General features: G+C 38.2%; 4 protein-coding genes across 6 annotated transcripts; 2 read left to right on the top strand and 2 right to left on the bottom strand.

Moving 5' to 3' along the window:
- Window positions 1–209: 209 nt before the first annotated feature.
- On the top strand, window positions 210–1,894 carry LOC132166975 (probable glycerol-3-phosphate acyltransferase 2). Its single transcript, XM_059577853.1, has 2 exons — window positions 210–878; window positions 961–1,894. The coding sequence occupies exons 1-2, from the start codon at window positions 210–212 to the stop codon at window positions 1,831–1,833; spliced, it is 1,542 nt and encodes a 513-aa protein (XP_059433836.1). The 3' UTR covers window positions 1,834–1,894.
- Window positions 1,895–5,112: 3,218 nt separating this feature from the next.
- Window positions 5,113–10,807, bottom strand: LOC132185378 (uncharacterized). Of its 3 annotated transcripts, XM_059599166.1 has the most exons (8): window positions 10,632–10,807; window positions 10,156–10,174; window positions 7,903–9,169; window positions 7,522–7,577; window positions 7,174–7,407; window positions 6,786–7,077; window positions 6,119–6,315; window positions 5,113–5,479 (listed from the first exon to the last, which is right to left on the bottom strand). In XM_059599166.1, the coding sequence occupies exons 3-8, from the start codon at window positions 9,142–9,144 to the stop codon at window positions 5,326–5,328; spliced, it is 2,175 nt and encodes a 724-aa protein (XP_059455149.1). In that variant the 5' UTR covers window positions 9,145–9,169; window positions 10,156–10,174; window positions 10,632–10,807; the 3' UTR covers window positions 5,113–5,325. The 3 variants fall into 3 exon arrangements, with proteins under 3 accessions (XP_059455149.1, XP_059455145.1, XP_059455140.1); XM_059599162.1 differs by lacking the exon at window positions 10,156–10,174 and having other exon boundaries at window positions 7,903–9,236; XM_059599157.1 differs by lacking the exon at window positions 10,156–10,174.
- Window positions 10,808–11,520: 713 nt separating this feature from the next.
- LOC132162121 (pentatricopeptide repeat-containing protein At4g18520, chloroplastic) lies at window positions 11,521–13,847 on the bottom strand. The gene has a single exon (XM_059572379.1). It carries the CDS (start codon window positions 13,729–13,731, stop codon window positions 11,869–11,871), a length of 1,863 nt encoding a protein of 620 aa, XP_059428362.1. The 5' UTR covers window positions 13,732–13,847; the 3' UTR covers window positions 11,521–11,868.
- Window positions 13,848–14,605: 758 nt separating this feature from the next.
- LOC132185584 (uncharacterized protein At4g37920) lies at window positions 14,606–18,329 on the top strand. The gene is made up of 6 exons (XM_059599344.1): window positions 14,606–14,924; window positions 15,102–15,487; window positions 15,762–15,930; window positions 16,559–16,803; window positions 17,354–17,541; window positions 17,681–18,329. The coding sequence occupies exons 1-6, from the start codon at window positions 14,786–14,788 to the stop codon at window positions 17,838–17,840; spliced, it is 1,287 nt and encodes a 428-aa protein (XP_059455327.1). The 5' UTR covers window positions 14,606–14,785; the 3' UTR covers window positions 17,841–18,329.
- The last annotated feature ends 503 nt before the right edge of the window (window positions 18,330–18,832 follow it).

Raw genomic sequence — 18,832 nt, 5'->3', positions numbered from 1 at the left:
GATTATGACGGTCGGGTCGGTTTTTAAGAAAATTGTATTAATTAAAAATTGAAATATCTCAAACATTTTCCAAGAAAAAGAAAAAAAAAAAAAAAAACTGGAAAAGGTGAACAGTGTAAATTAATTAACTCTCTTAAAACTGCAAAGTAATACTTTATATAAACGGTTGATGGCTGCAAATGCTCAAATGGTATCTAATCAAGAAGAGAATGGCTGGAAAGTCGTTCCCACAAATAGCCTTGTCCTTCTTGTTTAAACTTGTGAGACAGAGCAATGCCCATGCAAGCCAAGTAAAGTATCAGAAATACACCTCTCTTCTCCACAGAGCAGAGGATCTTTCGACCCAAACACTGATTTTTCACGCAGAGGATGCACTGCTCAAATCATCTTCATTGTTTCCTTACTTCATGCTGGTGGCCTTTGAAGCCGGGGGGCTCTTGAGGGCTCTCGTTTTCTTTCTTCTCTACCCTTTGGCTTGCTTGTTTGGTGAGGAGCTGGGGTTGAAGATCAAGGTTTTCTTATGCTTCTTTGGGATTAAAAAGGAGGGTTTCAGAATCGGCAGCTCTGTTTTGCCCAAGTTCTTCTCACAAGATGTCGGCCGTGAAGGGTTTGAATTGGTGATGAGTTTTGGGAGAAAGGTGGCGGTCAGTAACTTCCCCACACTCATGGTTAGAGGGTTTTTGCAAGACTATTTAGGTGTTGATGCTGTTGTGGGAAGAGAATTAAAGGTTGTTTGTGGCTATTTTGTCGGGTTAATGGAGGAGGAAGAAAAAATGGCAGATCTTGGTCCTGAGGAGCAGGAGAAAACTTCCTCCCATGTCATTGGCATTGGTTGCTACAGATCGGTTCTTCATCAGCACCCCTTTGCCCATTGCAAGGTATCTGCCCTGCTCTGTTCTGTTCTGTTCTGCTCTGTTCTGCTCTGTTCTGTTGTTAATGTGTTTGTTGCACCATATATAGGAGGTTTACTTGGTGAGCAAAGCTGAGAAGAGGAACTGGCATGTTCTTCCAAGGGAGAAACATCCGAAGCCTTTGATCTTCCACGACGGCAGATTGGCTTTCAGGCCAACCCCACTAGCCACCCTAGCCATGTTCATGTGGATTCCCCTCGGGATTTTACTTTTCATGATCAGATTCGCCGCTGGCCAGCTACTCCCTCTCTGCTTATGCTCTCCAATAATGGCCTTCACAGGAGCAATAACCATTATTTCAAGACCACCTAAATCCTCCAATATTAATCCAACCAAATCCTCCAACGGCACGCTCTATGTCTGCAACCACAGAACAATGCTCGACCCAGTCTACGTCAGCGCAGCCGCCAGCAACCCATCACTCTCTGCAGTCACCTACAGCATAAGCAAAATCTACGAGGTGATTTCTCCAATCAACACCATCCATCTAACAAGAGACAGGGAAAAAGATGGGATTGCAATGAAGAAGCTGCTGAGCCAAGGCGACCTCGCAGTATGCCCTGAAGGAACAACTTGCAGGGAACCTTATTTACTGAGGTTCAGTCCTCTGTTTGCAGAGGTGGCGGATGACATCACTCCGGTCGCCATAGATGTGAAGGTAACCATCTTTTACGGCACAACAGCTAGCGGGTTTAAATGCTTAGACCCTGTGTTTTTCCTCATGAATCCATTCCCTACGTATACTGTCAAAATTCTTGAGAAGCTGCCGAGCTCGCAAGCTTGTAAGCATGGTGGGGTGTCCAAGTATGAAGTAGCCAATCATGTGCAGTATGAGATAGCCAAAGCTTTGGGGTTCGAGTGTACCAGTTTTACAAGGAAGGACAAGTACATGATCTTAGCAGGCAATGAGGGACTAGTTTAGGGTTGTAATAAAATACCTTTTTCTTTCTTTCTTTCTTTCTTTCTTCTGTGTTATTGTATAACATTGCATCAAATAAATTTATTTTCTCTTTAAGCTATTTTTAGCTTTATATTACATCAAAATCATTTTTTCAGACAAACCTTTCTTAATAGTCATAGGCTTTTTTCCTCTCCAAAAATTATTTACTGTTCATACTATAAACATTTTTTTATTATTTTTTTTTCTCTCTTGCTCGTCTTCTTTCACCAAACAAAAACAAACCCTCCGCACCGACTGTGATCAAGCATCAACCCGTAGTGATCAAGGACATGGGTTTTGTGGGATTTTGGATTTGGCTTCTAGGATGGTAGAGACAGGGTGAAAAAAACAGCCATGTCTACCAAAAATTAGCGATTTGGCCCCGGGTTCTCTCAGTTCTTCTTTGGTGGTTTGCGTTAACTGAATTTTGGGTGTTTAAATTCTTGGATTATTGTTGTTGGAATTCTTGTGGCTTGAGTTTTGAACCGTAAGGGTATTTCCTGTTTTTGAGTTTGCTTGGGGGTTGGCTTGTTATGTGGGGCATGAGTCTGGGTTGGTGATTTTGGTGGAATGGCTAGTTGTTTTTGCATCTGGTTTGCTTGGGTTGAGTGATTTTTGGCCTGTAGAGAGAGAGACGAGAGAGGAAGAAAAGGTAGTTTTAAAAATAATATTTAAATAAATAATAAAAATAATAATATTTAAATAAAGTAAAAAGTTGGAATAAATAATCTGGTAGAAATCAATAGCTAAAATAGAAAGTTTGCTCCGCAAGTACAATTTCTATTACACATTCTGGATAAGAATCCCTTTGCAATGGATCCTCACTGCCAACTTCGCAAGACAGTGGGCTGCTTCATTTGCAGTTCTTTCAACTTGTTAAATTTTCCAGCTCTACATGTTGTGAAGAAGGATTTTCGCTTCATTAACCATAGTTCCGTAACTGTGCCAGCATGTCTTGATTGTGTTCAATGCTTTAACAACTTCCAAGCAATCACCCTCCAATATAACCTGCTAAAGACCGAAATGGCAAGACAGCTCCACAGCCATCCTTGCGGCAACTGCTTCCGCTGTAGCAGGGTCCAGGATGTAGGCTGTGGCTATGCAACTCGCTGTTACCACCTAGCCTGCATGATAACGGGCAATGATGCCCACTCCCATCCTATGCCATGATTGGTCTACTGCCGCGTCCCAGTTGGGTTTGATGTAATCCACAGGTGGTTTACTCCAGGTCATTACCGCATTGTGACTAGGCATATGATCCCGTCCTCTCAAGCTTTATTGAAGGCTTCTAGTTGAAGAACTCTAGATGGCTGGATCAAATCTTCTCCAAACACCACGTACCTTATTCCTCCTGAGCCAGAGTTGTCGCGCAAGTTCGCAACACATGCTACCAACTCAACCTCCGAATCCTCCAACTTATCTAACAACTTTTCTATAATACTCATAAAATTGGAATCGTCACTAGTACACTTCTGAATTTTATTTCCACAAGTCAGCCAAACGTCCCTTGCGCTGTAGGACAACTCCACAGGACATGACTAGGAGTTTCGGTTTCAAGCTTACAAACTACGCATAGAGGGTTTTTCGTAATTTTACGTTTGTACAAATTTGACAGCGAATGCCCCATTTTTTTTTGCTGCCCACACTAATCGATCTTCTTGTGTACTTGGACAGATGGCCATACCACAAATTTTATTGGCTTCCTCAGCGTCAAAAATCTCCTCTATCAACGGCATATTACACCACCGTGTGTCTCCATCTATAAGTTCACTAACATGAGCCTCTCGGACTAGCCCTACAGGAGATTGAACTGCGTATGTAGACGATGAATTCAGCCCCACTTTTCTTCCCATATCTTGATGTAGCACCCATCTCCCACCCACCATATCATCCCATTCTTCAACAATTTTCCCACTTTCCATATACGCCGCAAGTGTTGACCCTAACGAAGAGTCCAAAAAAGTACCATGAGGATAGTATTTTTCTTTGAAAATTCTTGCAGCCAAGGATTCGGGGATCTGGATGAGTCTCCACCCTTGTTTAGCCAACATAGCCGTGTTAAACATTCAAGATCTCTAAATCCCAACTCATCCATGCCACCTTAGAGTAATTATCTTTATACCCCCACCCAAATTGGATCTGGATCCCCTCCCATTAGAGGAAAAATTGGAGATTCTCTCATTGTTGATTTGGCCATTCATTTTCATCTAACAGCCCACATTACGCCATGTGTCACACTCAACTTTTAATAATAAAATATTAATCAAGTTTTAAAAAGAAAATTAAAAGAAAAACAATAAAAAATTAAAATAATTTTATTAAAACTATAGCCACCCTAACTAAGCCATGGGGTGGCCAAAGTACCCCCTAGGGCCCTAGGGCGCCACTCCCAAAGACAGGTTGGGGGTGGCCGAAGCCACCCTTAAGGCCCTTAGAGATGGTTCCGCCACCCCTAAGACCCCTAGGGAGTGGCCCATATTATTTTATAAAAAATTTAATTTTTTTAAATTAAATAATATTTTATTATTTAATTATAATAGAACACATGACATTCTGTAAAGTATTGGATCAAAAAGAACGGTAACGAGAAGAATCTCCAATTAACACCTCAGATCCACCAAACTTCGCCATCAGATCTATATAGTATTTAGAGCCTTTGCCAAATAGAGCCGCTCTTTTTTGACAATCCCTTTCTTGGCATGTGTGCCGGAAGTGACCAAAACCAATTAATTTATTTGGAAACCCATTCCACCTTTTTAATGCTTTTATTAAAGACGTTATTGTTCTAGTTCTAACGGTACGTGTGTCCCCCACCCACCCTGTGTACTTGTTATTTTATGTTGATTATTGCAATCTTGCCTGAGGCCCCCAAATAATTTTTTATTTTAAAAATGTTGATGTCAAACGGGGCCTATAAATCTTGCCATTGTCAAACGGGGCCTATAAAAAAGGAAATCAAACGTGCACCTAGAAGACATCGCTCAAACCATATAACCAATTAAACTCATGTTAAGGACCCATAAACACCAACACCCAATAATTAGATGTCATCAAGATTGCTAGGAGAGAAATGATTTTGATATCACCATACACCAAAATGATATCCGTGTGGGGATTAATGCAATTATTTTTGAACTCATCTCCAATTCTATAAAGCCTTATAAAAAGTTTTAAAATTTACAGAACAAATGCTTTAAAATGGATTCAGCTTGTTCAAGCTAAATGGTAAAAAGTAAATTTGTCGGAGAAGGAAAAAGAAAATATCAAAGGGTGTAATATGGAACTTTCCTTGGGCTTATTACCTAGCCATCAAGCAAGTGCAACCATATTGTTCCAATGCCATTGGTGGAAGATAATAAGAGTAATGGAACAACAACAGCAACAAATTCTCAAAACTCCCCTCACGCTATTTTTTCTAAAGCCATGAAGCTATTTGAAGTTGGTATATGGTGTGTAATAATACTAAAACTGACACTAGCAGTTCAAACTCCAGTCGTAAGGCTGATATATCACCTTCAGCTGAGAGTTGGCAAACAAATCTAGTAACGCTTCTGAGTCAGCTGGCTCCAAGTAGTTTGACGCATGCTTCAGTACCTCAACCTCATTCTTGCCAAAGTCTGCACTATACCTGAGTATCGATTCAAGTAAAACTGTTAGATACCAAAAGTAACCATCTAAATCAAATTATCACAAATCTCAGGACGACATAAAAAGCAAATTGTATTTATTCCATTTTTATGTATTATCCAACGCGATGACAGGGCAACACTAGAATATGTTGTGGGTAGGTGTGTATTCATATGCCTATTATAGATAACTTCAGACCATGGTTTCCCCCGGGAAGCAGTATGTATTTAAAATTGAATGCTCTTACTTTTCATATATCATGATGGAATATGGCTTCACATAACTGATGTGAAATGTGTATCGAGTATTCTTTTATACCAAACTGATCCAAGGAGATCTTCAGATAAATTCAATACATAAGGATTTCAGCCTCAAAATTTTGTTTTAGACTTTTAACTTCAAAGTACACTCGGCCTCCTTCTAGTTCCACTAAGTAACAAGAGCAATTACAATTCAGAAAGTTTATAATCAAGCTTTTGGTTCAGTGAGCCAATCATAACTGTTCACAAGTTACCTTCTACCTCATCCGTGATTGTGTGTGAGTGAGAGAGAAAGTTTCTAAAGTATGACGTTCCTTAATGAACACCACCCCACCACCACAAAAAAGAAAGAAAGAAGAATTACATTGAGAAAAACTTACCATTTAAGGATCTTACTAGCCGATGCAACCTTGGCATTCAAATCAATAACAATTCCTCCATTTCTTAAAAAATTACGGGCTGCCTCCATCAACTCTTTATCAATGTTCCCTGGAGAATAGCATCCTAGGGCAGGCCCAGATCGGGTACCACAAACCAGAGCAAAGTGAATAAGAGGCTCTGAGTAAGGGAGAGCCACCTGGTACAAAAGAATAATAACAAACATGAGGTAAATCAAACTGCCTACAGAACACTAGCTATTTGTAAACAAAGAGATGGCAAATGAAACGTCTTTCCAAGTCTGCCTCTTATAAACCTAACAAAACCTCCAAGAAATTTCCAACATAATCAAATATGAATTGTCCCCTTTATTCTGCTCCATCATACAATTGACAAAAGCAAAAAGCTTCACCTACTCCATTTCATTTTGCATTATACCTGTAGGTATTTGCTCAATGACTAAGGCCTTGTACAGAACAAACTGCTATGTTTGTTGTTCAGCCTTGCACAATGAATTCTACAGTAGAAAACTTTATTTTGCTACTGAATAATATTCAAATTTATGCCGCCAAACTGGACAGCAATGGTCATGTGACAGTCAAAAGTAATTTAATCCATAAAAAGTACAGCAACATGAGTACTTGAGAAAATTATATTAGGCTTTCTTACCTTGGAACGTTTATCTTTTGCACCAAATGGCTTCATGAGATTGAATGGTGGTCGCTGGTTGCCCCTTAAAATGCCATTTTGAATAGCTGAAAGTGAGTAGGTGGAACCACCAACAACATACTTGAAGTCTCCGAACAACTTCCTGCGTTCTAGCGGCCCAGCTGGATAACCCAACTCCAATATTGCGTGGATGGCCATCATATTATAGAGATTTATAAAGAAAGCAAGTTTCTCCTCCCTTGCCATATCCTGGATTTCCACTCTTTGGAGCTCCTCAACTATTCTCAAATACCTAGAGAAATGTATAGATTGCTTAAATATAAAAACTCAAGATATGCTCATCAAGATTCTACAGAGAGTTTTGCTCACAAGTAAAGGCATAACAAACCTTGCAAATTCCTCACTTCCGTGAATACTTCTGTAATCCACATGCTTTCCATCTTTTGATGTGTAGGCTTCAAGAATTCCATAAAACAAAAATCTCAGCCTTGATGCAATTTCTACAATAGGCTTTGGCTTCACATCAATTATACCCCTTGGGATGTTGTGACATTGAGATAACACAGTAGGATCATCATCCAAGAAGCGATACAAATGGTTACCATCCTCAAACAGATTTTCGCTATAGAAATGCAAACATTGAAAATATACAGAGAAGAATGGTCAATTATCTAATTAAAAAATGTGATCCAGAGTCACAAGTATAAAGGTCAATGGAGTATTTCAAGAGACTCACTCAAGAATGTGTTGAAAAAAGAGATTGCTAGCAAGCTTTCGTCCAAATTCGATAGCCTGTCCCAAAACACAAGAAGAAAGAAAAAGAATATGTTTAACAATAATATAATCAATCGCGTTCTTCAGCATTTTTAAAACTATCTAGTTTGGTCATTAAGCATTTGATCAATCATTTTTTTTATTAAAAATAATAATAATAATAATAATAAAAAAAAAAGAATGCTGAAGAATGTGAGGCAAGCAAATCTTCTAGTCCTGACATAACAAATATAAGGCCCGGGTACCCTTCATGTGTGGAACACTCATACTATCAGCCTGTGAGCCATCATCGCTAGAAAGTAAGCTGACTTTCTTTATACGTCAAAAATAAAATTTAGCATACCTCTTCCCTTTCCAAATATTGATCTTCTGATAAGAAATCCACAGCTTCTGAACCTAGGAAACAGCTGGTGAACCTTCGCATTTTATAAAATCGGTCCTTAACAATAACAGATTCTTTCATTTTTCGAACAATTAAAGCTAGTTCATCAATAGCCCCACTACTGGAGAGGTCATCTTCACCAGAAAGAGGCGGTAAAGGAGCTTCAAATGATGGTGCTTCATTAATCAGATAATCAATCTTGTCATCAATCTTTCCAGATTCATTCAAGGACTTTAGTTCACTCAAGCCACCGATAAGGATTTCATTGAAGAACACCTTCGGAACAGCAGAAGACCCAGAAATCTTCTCTAGCTCCAGCTTTCTACTGGGATAAATATCAATGTTAATTTCAACATACCTGAGCCTTTTCCAGTACAAGAATAACCTAGCCTCTTTGCAATCTGGGCATCCTAACCTTGTGTACAATATAATTCTTCCTTTCATGGCTATAGGTTGTGCTGATCCTTCGATGACTTCCACCCTCTGCCCAGCTTTGTTGTCTGCATCAGCGTCATGCACAATATAGCTTAAAGGATTCCATGCAGATCTCTCCATTGTTTTCTCAGGGACTTCTTTTCCATCACTGTTTTCAGTGGAATCAAGTACATCCTTATTTTCTTCATCAGGAACATCAGGGCCCTCTTCATCTTTTTTTCCAGAAAGGCGACGCAGAACACTGGACACTGCAACTGCACTCTTCTCCTTAACAAAGTTTTTAAGTGCCACTGCTTTCTCGACTACACCCTGTGTCTCTGGATCAAGATCCATTGAACGAGTAGATGTGCTCCGGCTAGCTTCCATCTCAGGAACCTCAGTTCCATCAAAGACAGGCTCCTGTTCCTTCTCCTCACTAAAATCCTCCTCCGTTGTTTGATCTGTAGCCTCTTGAGCTTTAGAATCCAAATCCCTATTCTGATCCATCTTGTCACCTAAATCCGTGCTTTCATTCATCTTGCCACCAAAGTCAGCTTGGCAAATATCATTTTCCAACTTTTGTTCTTGAGATTTGGACTGCAAAACCTTACCCTCGTCCATCTTTTCTTGCTGACTATCATTGTTTAACTTAGGACCATCCTCACTGACATTTAGAGATTTCATTTCCTTTAATGGTTCCCCTTGATCTTCCTTCTGAGCAACAAGTTCTCTCTCTTCAGCAGTTTGAGAATTTGCTCTACTTTTCTCAGTTGAGTTTTCCTTTTCCATAATGCCAGCAAGTCAAGTTTGGGATCTAGCTCATCAAAACAAGGTTGTAGGTTGTGAGAATTTAAGGAGGTAATGCAGTCTGCTAAAAGAAGCTAAAAAAAACATTAAAAATGTCATTACTTTGCACACATATCAGCATATTAAAAATAACAAATTAAGCCACTATATGACATGAATTTAAACTCTTAATGCATAAATTGCTGTTTACGTCCAACCTAAAGTACTGTTGTACAATCATGCAAGATATATCACATTTACCAAGAATAATACAAACTTCAGACACTCATAAAGCAGGAAAAAAAAAAGGAGGGGGGAGGGACCAAAAAGGAATCTATTTTTGGTTCTAGATTTCCATGAGCGCTAGGATAAATCATGTCTACCCCTGGTGCAATACCATTGAAATCCCTATCTAACCCTCGTCTCATAGCAGCATCTAGACAATAGGATGGCCTTAAAACTAAGTGACACTGATTACATAAAACAGTTTGCTGACAAGTAATACAGAAGCCATCAGCTATGACAGGCATATTCAAGAATAAATTGTAAGATTCTTGAAATACACAGATGGACAATTGTTTCCGTAGCTTTTACAGACACGTGTAAGAGTCACTCAAAAGTTATCCAAACACAAAATAGCAGATGTGGAATATACATACCAGAGAAAGAAGATAAGACCAGAAACCACCGACCCATCAAAACCAAAACACAAGATAAATACAACATTCGACAAAAATATATATTTCGCCCATGATTGTAGCAAGAAAGATTCGTGCTAGAAACCCATCAAGACTCATACTGCATACATGAATCCATGGTTTGTGAAAAGATTCTCAGACCAGTATTATTTCAAAAGATTAAACACAATCGTGTTGTTGCCCCCCGGGGCCCACTTAAACAATTGTCATCAAATGACCCGGTCAGTATCTAATCCAAACCTTAGAATATTTCAATCCTCAATTCTGGTTTGAACAGCGAAAGAGAGCGAGAGAGAGAGAGATTCAAAGTTTGTACCAGTCAAAGACTCACCTGCCTAAAAAGCAAACGTAAAGAACCAGAACAAATGCGTACATCAACAAGAAAATGAACTAAAGCAACAGGAATTCAAAGCCAGAAAATCCTTTTAAGATAACATAACTTTTTAAATCTTAAAATTCCCATTTCTTTCTGAACCCAGAAAACAAAACCACCCCGCACCATTGCATTGTGTTGGCAAGGGAGAAAAGCTATAGTTTATTTTTCATTCTTGAACCAAGAACCAACATAAGTCATAAACGATTTTGTTTTCTTTCCACCGGAATTCTCAGTAACCAAACAGAAGTAGAATGCCATCCATATACACACAAACAATCAAAAAAAAAAAAAGAATAATAATGAAAAAAAAATATGGTTTCAATCTCACGAACCACATGAAACTAGCAAAATCAGGAATTTCCAAACCAACCAAAAGGTATCCATATAAAAAAACGAAAATGAGAAAGAAATCTTACAGATCTGAAAGCCAGGGCAGAGGCGCTGGTTGAAGAAAAGAATGGAGAAGAAGATCTGAAGGAATTACAAGATTGGGAAAAATATATTTTGAAAGTTACAAGTTCTTTCTTCCTTTTTGTTTCGTTGGGGGGAGATTGACACGCGAGAAGCGGGAAGTCCGTGGGCTGAAAATGAGAGAAATTGATGAATGAGTTTTAGACTTTTGGGACCCTACCTTTTATAGGTGTGGCCTGTGGACCTCCATTTTCTTGTCTCCCTTACCAATCAACCACGGCGGTCAGCGCCCAATTCTTTTTTTTCTTTTTTTTTATATGTTTAACTTCACTTAATTTCCATAACTTTCATTATTTTTACGATTCTTCCTAAAATTAAAAAAAAAAAAACTCTTAATTGTATAATGTTACTCTTTCACTAGGTTTTTCTGTTAAATCTGACCAAAATACTCATGTTTTTTCTTTTTTTTTAAAAAAAAAAAGTGATGCAAAACTTATACATGGTCTTACATATTCAATGGTAAATTTGTCAATATCTATACGTAAAAGATGAAAAATAAACAATTTCTCGTTTTATAATATATATTTTATAGATTTACTAGTGTATATGTTGTCATTTTAAAATTTTAAAATATTGTGGCACTAAGGCTGGCAATTCGTGTTCGCGAATCGGGTATGAATCATACAGTTTGCAAGGGTTCAATTTTATGAGTTAATTTGTTATAAAGATTTTCTAATATTGTCAAATGCTTGCATCATATTTTATCTTGTTATATATTATGGGTATAAATTATGTGCTTCACATGGAGAGAATATCCAGGGAGCATTAATTGGCTTGTGCTTCACATGGCATCCTCCAAATGTCTACTATAATCAATAACCTTGAAAGAAGAGGAACAAATATTATCGATGTGTATAAACCAAGAAAAAAATTTAAATAACTAATCTTGAATTAATCATTTACATAACTAATACATTGCACATGTCTACATTAAGGCCTTCTTACTGATGAGAGCTTTGCTGCTCTGCGTTCCTGAAGGAAAGTAACAATACATTGTTCCCGAGAAAACCACAGGGCAAATCACCTGGATGAATGAAGTGATTTGGAACTGAACAAATTTTCTTTCTCCCCTTCCTACTCAAGAGCAAAGATGGCAGGGATCAAACAGGGAGCCAGGCAGATCACTCTTTGCCAATACATTTTGTATAAGTTCAAACATCAGAATCCCTATATAGCAAAGGATTAGCTTGACAGCAAGGAATACTCAGATGAAGGCTCCATATCCCACTCAGAATCTCCACATTCAATAAGAACTGTAGCTAAGATGTTATCATCGACCTGAATACCTTCAGCTTTCATCCGATACATGAGCTTCAAAGCCTCTTGGCAGAGCCCATTCTTAGCATAACCCAGAATCATTGCCTTCCAAGAAACCAAATTCCGCTCTGGCATGCTGTCAAAAACTTGGGACGCCTCTGATACATATCCGCATTTCGAATACATAGAAATTAATGCACTACCCACAAAGACATTATACAACGCAGGGGTCTTGTTTGCATGGGAATGAATTGATTTCCCTTGAAGGATAGCTTCCAGATTAGCGCATGCTTTCAGAGCCGATGAATAAGTAAAAGAGTTGGGATCCACACCTTCCTCCATCATTTCTTTCATGAACTCAAGAGCCTCAGACTCATGCCCAAGTCGTGCACTACCAGAAATAATGGCAGTCCATGAGACAACATCCCTAAGAGGCATCTGTTGGAGGACCTTGAAGGCACGAAGGTACCCTGCACATTTACAGTAGAACCACACTAGAGTGCTTCCTATGTAAATATTGGTTTCGACAGAAGTCTTGATTATTTGTGCATGAAGTTCTCTCCCCAACAGTGAAGCCTCAATAGAGCCACAAGCCCTGAGGACGCTTACAATTGTCAAGTTGTTAGCATATATATTTCGTCTCTTCATTACTCTAAAGAGTCTTATGGCCTCCTCACCAAGCCCATATCGAGCATATCCAGCTATGAATGATGTCCATGTAACTGTGTTTCTATTCTTCATTCTATTAAATACTTTTCTAGAATCAATCATCTCCCCACTTTTTGCATACATATCAACAAGGGAAGTCCCTATAAAAACATCATTCTTATACATTTTCTTCACTACGGCACAGTGTAACTGTCTCCCAAATTTTAATGCCTTCTCCTCTCCACAGGCCTTCAGAACACCACACACTGTAAACTCATTAGGGGAGAGCCCGTTACTTAACATTTGTGAGAACAGCGAAAAGGCCTCCTGCCCATGCCCTTGTTGTGAATAAGCAGTAATCATAGTTGTCCAACAAACCACGTCCCGATCGGGCATCTGATCAAATGCGCGAAATGCACTTTGCAGCTCCCCACATTGTGCATAGAAGTACACAATGGCACTCTGCACAATCAAGTTCCTCAAACCACCTTTCACAATACAAGCATGAATTTGACTCCCAAGCTCAAGATCCAATCTCCTACTAGACAAATTCAAAACACATACAAACATCTTCCCATTTGCTCGAACCCCATTTTCAATAGAATCCTCAAACAAACTCAAAGCCTCATCATCCAAACCAACATCCAAATACCCATTGATCACAGCAGTCCAAGTAACCACATTCTTGTTCGGCATTTCATCAAACACCTTACGGGCCTCACCTAACTTCCCGAACCCCAAATAAGTACTTATCAAATTATTGCCAACGTACGTGACCGAATCCCGCAAAAATTTCACAACAACCGCATGTATCTTTCTCACCTCCTTCAAACTACGACACGACCGGAGCCACAGCGCGAGGCGTTCAGGACTGAGCCACTGGCTCTCCGACTCATTATCAAGAAAATCCACATCTGGGTTTTCTTGGGAGCCAGAGGTAAAACTTGGGTTCTGATAACGGGACGTTGAATTCGGATCTTCGCTGCAAAAGCAACGCAAATCCGTGGCGATCCTGCAATAATTATTATTCCTTGTCTTCGAGCTCTTCCTTTGTGTCGAAGATTTGGATGGTTGGGTAAAGAAAAGTGAAGGTGGTAGAGAAGGAGAGAACCGTGGCAAGAGAAAAGTTGCCGAGAGCATTGCCTTTTTTTTCTTCTTTTTTTGGGGGGGCGCTCGGAATTCCCGCGAAAAATTAAATCAAAATTCAGTTTGAGAAGATGAACTCCGCTAGGCAGAGTAGTAATAGCCGTTTGCTGGTCTTCACTCGATTATTAACGTTCAGATTTTAAAAGCCAATCACTAATCTGATATACGACAACGTTTCGGTCCACAACATACTCTACTTTTTTCCTGAGATTTTTTAAAATCTTCTTCTTCTTCTTTCTTTTTCTCTTTTAATTGATTATTTGATAAAATAATAATAACTTGTTCTCTCTCCCTTTTTTTGTGATTACATTTTTTGTCTTAATTTTAATATATGAATTTAGTTAATATAAATGTTTAAGCATAAAGTATAACATGGAGTTACGACCCCTCCTGCCTTCCTCTTTTTTTTTTTTTTCGCCCTCATTTTTTTCGCCTCCACCATAGATCGGCTAGGGTGTGTCAATTGTTCTCGGGGTGCTTTCTTGCCCCGTGTGGCTGGCCAGCAGTGGGGCGTAGAATGCTTGAGAGTGTGTTGGGTTTTTGTTATTATATTTTCATTGTTTTTAAATAAAAATGTATTCTCTATATATCTACTTTTAGTAGCGATCTATGAGGTGAAGTTTTATTCGCTTCTTAGATTTTATATTCACGAATTCTTAAGAATAACATAATTATTTTTCAGTCGGTCTTTTGTTTTATTATGATTTATTTTTTGAGAGCAAACCATAAACTAATGATGAATGATTTATCAAGCATAAAGAATAATTGTCACTATAGTAGAGGCACTATAGTAGAGGCAGCGAAGGGGATCGCGGTTGATAAACACTAGTAGTGGAAATAAATAAAAAATAAAAATAAAAACTTATTATACGAAGACGAAAAATTTAGAACTTTCGAGGCCGCCACTACCATTGATGCAAATTATCAGTTTTGTTTTGTGTTCGCGTTTCATCAGCCAACAAAAGCTAAAACCCTAAAACCCCAGAAAGAATCCTGATAATTCTGACAGCAATTTTGCATTTTCTCAATAATATCTCTCATAGTATCCATGGAATTATCTTCTGCGACTCTCCAAACCTCTTTCTCTTTCCCAGTAAGAACTCCCACCCTCGCTACCAGAGCCCCTTCTCTCTCCTTGGTCAGAAACTCAGCCCCAATTTCCTTTTGTTCCTCCTCTAGAACCAAAGGTAAGAAGCTAATCTCGTTTTAGTAAGCTAATCCCTAGTGCTTGATAAACCTTCTGTCTTTCATGCTACAGCTTGGCTCAAAGTTTCAGTTCACATCCCATTTTCAACTCCGTGAATATTTTTTGTTGTTGTTTTCGTGTTATTGTGATTGTAATTGATGATTATTTGTATGCCCAGCTTGTCGGTTGGTGATTAATCCGCTAAGACGGCGGCGTTCCACTGTTGCTGCTGTTGTTGGTGACACAACTGCTTTACCTAGTGATTGTAATGGAGAACAAGAGTTATCGGCTTCTGGTTCTTCCGGTGCCTTGCCGGTTCAGGATGAGGAGGATGGTATTGAGGGCTTGGATGACGGCAAAATGATCCGAGTATGTGACAAGCTGATCGATGTTTTCCTGGTCGACAAGCCCAATCCGACCGACTGGAGAAGGTTATTGGCTTTCAGCAAGGAGTGGAGCAATTTACGGCCTCATTTTTATAAGCGTTGTCAGGATCGAGCGGATAGTGAAGATGATCCAGGAATGAATTATAAGCTGCTCCGGCTTGGAAGGAAGCTGAAAGAGGTGAGCTTTGCAATTTGTAGATTAACCCTTTTGAGAGTAGAAATAATTTCTTAGATATTGTTAATTTTAGGTACCATGTATTGCATTGGTATATGGGAAGAGGAAGAGTGTTATCTTTTCTGATGATCATAATAAGCACATACTTATTGTATATATATATATTTTTTTTTTGGTGTTGGTCTGTGAATTTTTTTTCATCTAGGGGTGGTGCAATTGTTACTGGGTTTGAGATTGTGGCATTATATGGAATTTATTGGAAACTTATTTTCCACAGATTGATGAAGATGTGCAAAGACACAACGAACTTCTTCAAGTCATCAGAGGATCACCATCAGAGATTAGCGAAGTTGTTGCCAGGCGCCGTAAAGATTTCACAAAAGAATTTTTTGTGCATCTTCACACTGTAGCTGAATCCTATTATGACAATCCAACAGAGAAAGATGGTGAGAATGAGTAAATTTTATTTGTAGGACATATCAGTTTATGTTTCTTTTTTATTTTCTCTGTCATTGCTTGGTTTACAGATCAAGAAATTTAGGGATGATTAGCAGAATTTGTTTGTCCTCTTCTGTGGTTCTAACCAGATATTATTGTGAAGCAACAGCTGTCATTACTGTACCAGGTGCAGGCTTAATTTGCCTAATAGCTAGGTTATATTACCCAATGCATATTTGAATGCTTAGTCCAGGAACATTACTAGTCTGATGATTAGCGCAGGCAATGGCCTTCTGTACCCACCGTCTCAACCATATTGTACATGTCATATATTCCACAGAATAAATCGGTGACTTCCCATCTGTTTCACTACCATTGCTATTCAAATCACAAAATTTTCTATGTAATTTAGCATAAATATGCTTAAGTTATGCAACTGGGAATGTGGGTTTACTGGCCTAGATAGCCAAAGTTCAGCTTGAAAGGAAAGTTAGGCCAATAAAACCAACCTGGCCTGACATTGCAGGCCTAGAAATGACCACTCTAGCAGGCCAGTCCCAGAACTTTTAACCTTCAATAAATGTTTATTACATTGTGGATAGCACTGATAATATTCATTTGTTTCTGTTTGACTAGTTCTGGCGAAGCTTGGGAATACATACTTGGCTGCTGTACAAGCGTATGACACTGCAACTGAAAACATTGAAGCAATAAATGCTGCAGAGTTGAAATTCCAAGATATTATCAACTCTCCTTCTTTAGATGCTGCTTGTAGGAAGATAGACAATTTGGCTGAGAAAAATCAACTCGATTCAGCATTGGTGTTGATGATCACAAAAGCTTGGTCTGCTGCGAAGGAGACGAACATGACAAAAGATGAGGTGAAGTAGTTGCTGGTTTCCATAAATGCCTATTGCTCTATATGTTCTATTTTTTATCTGGTACATATAGTGCTGCAATTTTTATGCTAGGAACACAAGAAGATTCCAATCAAGTCAAACTGTCTTATTATCACTTTTCTGATTCATCTATTACAATATTTCAAACAAAAATAAAATGCTAACAGACCAGCAAGATTTGTATCTCTGTCATTGTGGTAAAAAGAAGTGATAGAGAATGAGAGATCACATTGAAGAAGGAAGAGAACATAATTTCCTGCTCATCGGGATGTGGGAGAAAGTGGGAAGAAAAGATCAATTTTGTTGTTCTCATTGTATAAATGTCTATACAAATCTTTCATACACACTGACACACTCAAAGAAAAAAGATGGTATCAAATTGAGCCAATATAGCCTCTGGAAATTCTACATTTTAATTGCTACTTTAAACAATATTTAATGCTTTGATTAATGTTGTGTTAAAATACAGTTTTAGTATTAATATATTTCTTTTTCTTTTTTTGATGAATAATATATTTCTTTTTCATTGCAGGTAAAAGACATATTGTATCATTTGTACATAACCGCTAGGGGTAATCTTCAGAGGCAAATGCCAAAAGAGATTCGGATAGTTAAGTATCTTCTCACAATTGAGGATCCTGAGGAGCGGCTGTGTGCCTTGAAAGATGCATTCACCCCTGGAGAAGAACTTGAAGGAAAGGATGCAGACTGCCTATACACGTATGCGTTTGAAACTTAACTGTATAATTTATTTATTTTTCGCAATTTAATGATTCATCTGCTAGATTTGTGGAGATCACTGATCATCTGTGGCGGTCTGAGTCTCGTTTTTGTTCTATTTGCTTATACAAATTTTCAGGACGCCAGAGAAACTGCACACATGGATAAAGGCTGTGGTGGATGCTTACCATTTCAGCAGGGAAGGCACTCTTATAAGGGAAGCTAGGGACCTGATGAATCCTAAGATCATTGAAAAACTGGAGGAACTTAAAAAGATACTTGAAAATAATTTCATGTGACGTGGAGCTGAAGTTATACTTTCTCAGAAGCTTTTTCCTACGTCCCTTGTTCTAATTATTTTCAAGCACAAATTACAAGCCCAGTTTTGGTGTTGCCTGGCTTTGCTAGTCTGTCCAAGGCATTATGCGTTGGGGCTTAGTGGTGAATAGCATGTAAATCCAAAGTATTACTTCTATCTGCATAGAAATTGTGGAAAAATCGTAGGATCACCTCTACTTTGAAGCTTTAGACATTGGAAAAATCGCAGGTTCTCCTTTTAGTTAGGTGTTTTTCTTGTATATTGCATCTGAGTAGTGCTTTTTGCTTTTAATGATATTTCAATTAGTTATAAAATAAAAAATAAAAAAACAAATTGTTAGGTTGATTGTGCTCTTGTTTTACTCTTTAAGGTTCTTTTATTCTGATGTATAACATCGGGCCATTCCCTGGAAGAACACATCTTTAAGTAAATTATTCAGATGTTTGATGACGAATCATTCACATGGATCTCTCTCTGTTTCTGTCTCTGTGTGTAAATGGAGGAAGTTTCATATTTTGTTTATTTGCAACTATCATTGTACTTTTGCATGGCACTATCATGTCGGCTGTCGTACCCCTCAAATAAAATAATAACAACATTAGAGATAACATTATCATATATTTGAATTTGAATTATTTTGTTGAGTGAATAATTCAAACTCAAATAAGATGATAACAACATCAGAGGTAACATTATCATATATTTGAATTTAAATTATTCTGTTGAGTGAATGATTCAAACTCTTGATCTTGAGTATTTGAATTTGAACCGGGAACATTTTCTCTAACAATTCAAACATGATAATTCCATACTCTTTAAAATTATATTAGATTCTTAATTCACAAACGTAGGTTTAGTCACATTTTCAGCAATCCAAATTCTCGAACATCACATTCTTAAAAAATGTAGACGCTAGAAGAGTGTTAGATTTTTCTAATCCAAACACCACATAAGGTGTTCACAGTTCGACCA

The sequence above is a fragment of the Corylus avellana genome, chromosome ca1 (genome assembly GCF_901000735.1).
Source record: "Corylus avellana chromosome ca1, CavTom2PMs-1.0".
NCBI lineage: Eukaryota > Viridiplantae > Streptophyta > Magnoliopsida > Fagales > Betulaceae > Corylus > Corylus avellana.
This window is presented reverse-complemented; position numbering and strand designations above follow the sequence as displayed.

Bases quoted from the DNA above. Each gene is read 5' to 3' on its own strand.
- LOC132166975 (XM_059577853.1), top strand. From the start codon at position 210: ATGGCTGGAAAGTCGTTCCCACAAATAGCCTTGTCCTTCTTGTTTAAA. The intron at 879-960 runs GTATCTGCCCTG...CACCATATATAG, and splicing joins ACCCCTTTGCCCATTGCAAG to GAGGTTTACTTGGTGAGCAA.
- LOC132185378 (XM_059599166.1), bottom strand. From the start codon at position 9,144: ATGGAAAAGGAAAACTCAACTGAGAAAAGTAGAGCAAATTCTCAAACT. The intron at 7,408-7,521 runs GTGAGTCTCTTG...GCATTTCTATAG, and splicing joins TTTTTTCAACACATTCTTGA to CGAAAATCTGTTTGAGGATG. The intron at 7,078-7,173 runs GTTTGTTATGCC...ACATTTCTCTAG, and splicing joins GGAAGTGAGGAATTTGCAAG to GTATTTGAGAATAGTTGAGG.
- LOC132162121 (XM_059572379.1), bottom strand. From the start codon at position 13,731: ATGCTCTCGGCAACTTTTCTCTTGCCACGGTTCTCTCCTTCTCTACCA.
- LOC132185584 (XM_059599344.1), top strand. From the start codon at position 14,786: ATGGAATTATCTTCTGCGACTCTCCAAACCTCTTTCTCTTTCCCAGTA. The intron at 15,488-15,761 runs GTGAGCTTTGCA...TATTTTCCACAG, and splicing joins TTGGAAGGAAGCTGAAAGAG to ATTGATGAAGATGTGCAAAG. The intron at 17,542-17,680 runs GTATGCGTTTGA...ACAAATTTTCAG, and splicing joins GATGCAGACTGCCTATACAC to GACGCCAGAGAAACTGCACA.